The following is a 3,908-nucleotide window of genomic DNA, read 5'->3' on the forward strand; positions in this document are numbered from 1 at the left end:
ATCATTAAAAACTTTATAATTTTGGCTATTAGTGTTTTCAGCTACCTTAGAATTTTCAGGTAGGTTTGAGACTATATATCGCTTATAAATGCTTCATGTGGAAACAAACATGCACAGTATATACACTTTTCTAATCCCTACGGTACGATTCCTTGCTAAATAATTACTTTCCTACAAATGCTAACAGTTAAACCTAATAAGCAATAGAGAGAGGTTGTGTTATTTTCTCTTCCATTATTTTAGCTTTATCATGTTTTATGGGTGACCTAACCTCTCATCAGCATCGCCGACAAAGCATTATTGGGAGTGCTAAATTGTTCATGTACAGAGCAGTAGGACCCAAACACACCACATCTACTTTCTAGTTAAGCAAAGATCCGGATTCTTGTTGATGAATCATATTCTGGCACCATTATAACTCATTGAAACTCAAATGGTGTTATCTACCTACTTTCCTTTTTTATTCCCCTTGTGCTTTCTTTGCTTTTCACACACCACACATAGGAAGCAAAAACCACCAATATTTACAATTAGCTAGTGACAGTGCACATCTCTTTCTAATCTCAGCATTCATAATAAGCAAGAAAAAACGGCCCACCGTCCTAATTAATAAAACAATGCAATCTTGGTAAGCAAGGTGACATGGTACCCATCTCTAGCTAGCTAGTTGATGAATGAATTAGGCACATGAGTGGGAGACAGTTCATGTGGTCTGTTATAAAAGGAACTCATGAATATCCAATCATGGCTTTTATATATCTTTTCTTTTTTTATATCTTTTTTGGCAATTTCTTAAGCAATCTTTGAATGAGTGCAAAAACATGGGCAATTATTTGTAATATTAAGAAAGAGTGAAATAAAAAAAATAAAAAAAAAAAGAAAAGAAAAGAAAGGAGAGAGAAAAAGAAAAGGATAATATCCATCAATGCTGCTTGGACATGAGTAAAACAAGGCAAAAGTGGACTAATAATTGATACATGTAAAGTGTAACTTTATACGCAAGGAAGCATAGGAAAAGAAAGTGGTAATAATAGTTAATTTTGGTATGCTAATGGGTGGCGAAAGGGGCGGGCGAATCATACTCTTGATGTGTTTCCCACTGCCATTTGAACTGTACGATTCTAGCATATGAGAGAGAAAATAAGCAATGAGAGCAATTAATTCTAGCATATTAGGACCCTACCATTTGCCATTATTTTTGTTATAATTTATTAAAGTGGTTGACTGTAAGTGACGAGCAATTAATTTTACATAAACGCACTATTAATTTTATACAGTTGCTCATTAATTTTACACAAACATACTATTAATTCTCTATTATTCACAGTCGGTCATGTCTAAGTTGTAACAAAAGTCGTGGCAACATGGGATTGGACTGGACTTCCCAGGAGAGAGAAGAATTTTCTATGTTTTTATTTTGATTGTTATTATATATAGTGGTGGTAACAGTAGTGGGGTTCAAATGGTCAACCTATGCAGGAGAGATGGGGGGACTTTCATTATTTTCCCAGTGCCAGATTCGTTTCTCTACTCATTCTCACCTTTGATTAATAATCATAGCCACCCACCCACCCACCAAACGTCCCCACAAAAGTCTCATTCATTCTCTTCCCCTCCTTATAACCCTTTGCTCCATAACTTCCAACCATATTATCTCCTCCATTCCCATTTCACAATAACACAGATTATTGTCTTCTATTCTATCTCTCTAAAGCCCATTCATTCTTTGGCACTAAGATGGATTTTAATGATGTTTGTAATACAGGCCTTGTACTAGGGTTAGGTCTCACAGCTTCAGCTCAAGAAAGTACTTCTCCATCAAAGGCACCAAAGAATAAAGCCTGTTCCAATTTCACTCCCACAGGTTTTGAGCCATCTTTGACGTTGGGTCTTTCTGGTGAGAGTTATCACCAAGTAATCCCCAGAAAGATTGTTGATGTGAACAAAGGTTATGAGGAATCCATTGATTTGTATCGTCAAGCTTCGCCTCCTCACAGCGCTGTTTCATCCTTCTCTAGTGGCAGGGTCAAGAGGGAGAGAGACCTTAGCAGTGAAGAGGTTGAGGCTGCAGACAGAGTCTCTTCAAGAATCAGTGATGAAGATGAAGATGGTCCTAATGCAAGAAAGAAGCTTAGGCTCACCAAGGAACAGTCTGCTCTTTTGGAGGAAAGCTTCAAACAACATAGCACTCTCAACCCTGTAATTATTCATCAAACCCTCTCCCCTTTTGTTCTCTATTTTGAGAGCTATTTGTTTGATTCGTTCTAGGTATCTATTAGGATTAATATATTCTGTTCTTGAATTAGCAGAAGCAGAAGCAAGCTTTAGCAAGGCAGTTAAATCTACGGCCTCGACAGGTTGAAGTTTGGTTCCAGAACAGGAGGGCCAGGTACTAGCTATATATCATTTTCTTTCTGTCTAAATTTCGATGGTTACAATAAAAACATAGAGAGATCTCAGTTAAAAATATTATCAGTTCAGCTACAAAACTTTTGTCAAAACCATAACCATATGATTATCTCTATCAAAAAGTACCATAACACCCATATACAAAAAAACTTTTCTGCCACGAATAAACCCTACTAAAACCTATTTCTATGTTACAATAACTTAATGGGTTCTTGTTCATTTGGCAGGACCAAACTCAAGCAAACTGAGGTGGACTGTGAGTTCCTGAAGAAGTGCTGTGAAACACTGACTGATGAAAATAGAAGGCTACAAAAAGAGCTTCAAGAACTGAAAGCATTGAAACTAGCCCAACCCTTGTATATGCATATGCCAGCGGCCACTCTTACCATGTGTCCCTCATGTGAAAGAATTGGCGGTGTCGGTGAAAACGCTTCAAAGAGCCCCTTTTCAATGGCTCCTAAGCCTCACTTTTACAATCCCTTCACAAATCCTTCTGCAGCTTGTTAGTGCATGAGCTAGGATTTGGGGGAGAAATTAAACAAAACAAAGTTCCCCATAACCGGTATATTTTTGTTGGTTGAGGACTTGTAGTGAAAGGTTAATGTAATTAAATTGTAGAAAAAAAAAATAGTAGTTACAAGTTACTGATCAATTACCTTTTTTTTTTTTTTCTTTTTCTTTTTTTTTTTAATTTTATATATATGCTTGTAAATCGTTAAAACATTATATCTATGAAGGTATAACTATTATTTATTGTTGATTTTTGTTTCAAAGTTCAGATAATTTTTCCCCCTTGAAGAATTTGATCAGTTTGGATATAGTTGGATCATAGGATGGATATTGGAATATAGTACTACATCTTGCAAGAAAACAATACCGTTGATTATATATGGGATATCCTTATTCTGCTTCCAGAACTTTGAGAATTATTAACTTGAAATCAAAGAGATGATTAACTATCAGCAAATGACTTGATTTAACAATAAAGAGAATAATTTTACATTGATCTTTGGTAAGACTATTCAAAATAAAAATATTCTGTACTATTTTTTGTATTACACTTTTTATTATGTTTTAAGTAAAAAAAAAAAAAATGAAGTTATTTTTATCTATTAAATTCCTTTGGATTTTCTTGGAAAAATCTAATAAATCATTATGGTATACAAATGGGCTTGTGTGGCATTATTATTAATTAGTCATACCATGATGGAAAAAGGGCGGGGCATGCACGTCACTTGGCTGGGAAACTCTTAGCAAATTCATGCATTTTTTAAGTGCCTTAGCAACAAAGAAATAAATGGATAACGATCATAATGATCAGTTGGAAGTTATGTTTAAGTAAAATATAATGAATGGAATAGGTGTGGGAAAGGAGGTTAGCTCACGTGTATTGTCTCTATAATTCAGTTGTTTAGCTAGAGAGAGAGAGAGTTTTTGGTCTAAGAAAAATGTGTGGTCATAGGCGTGTAGAGAAAGAAAGGAATGGATGATTCAGTTGC

The 3,908-nt window shown here is 35.2% G+C and overlaps 1 protein-coding gene across 2 annotated transcripts; it reads left to right on the plus strand.

Moving 5' to 3' along the window:
* The first annotated feature begins 1,469 nt into the window (after positions 1-1,469).
* LOC126732968 (homeobox-leucine zipper protein HAT22) lies at positions 1,470-3,169 on the plus strand. Of its 2 annotated transcripts, none has more exons than XM_050436060.1 (3): positions 1,470-2,199; positions 2,307-2,389; positions 2,637-3,169. In XM_050436060.1, the coding sequence occupies exons 1-3, from the start codon at positions 1,738-1,740 to the stop codon at positions 2,914-2,916; spliced, it is 825 nt and encodes a 274-aa protein (XP_050292017.1). In that variant the 5' UTR covers positions 1,470-1,737; the 3' UTR covers positions 2,917-3,169. The 2 variants fall into 2 exon arrangements, with proteins under 2 accessions (XP_050292017.1, XP_050292018.1); XM_050436061.1 differs by having other exon boundaries at positions 1,474-2,199; positions 2,310-2,389.
* The last annotated feature ends 739 nt before the right edge of the window (positions 3,170-3,908 follow it).

This window comes from Quercus robur, chromosome 6 (assembly GCF_932294415.1).
Source record: "Quercus robur chromosome 6, dhQueRobu3.1, whole genome shotgun sequence".
Lineage (NCBI taxonomy): Eukaryota > Viridiplantae > Streptophyta > Magnoliopsida > Fagales > Fagaceae > Quercus > Quercus robur.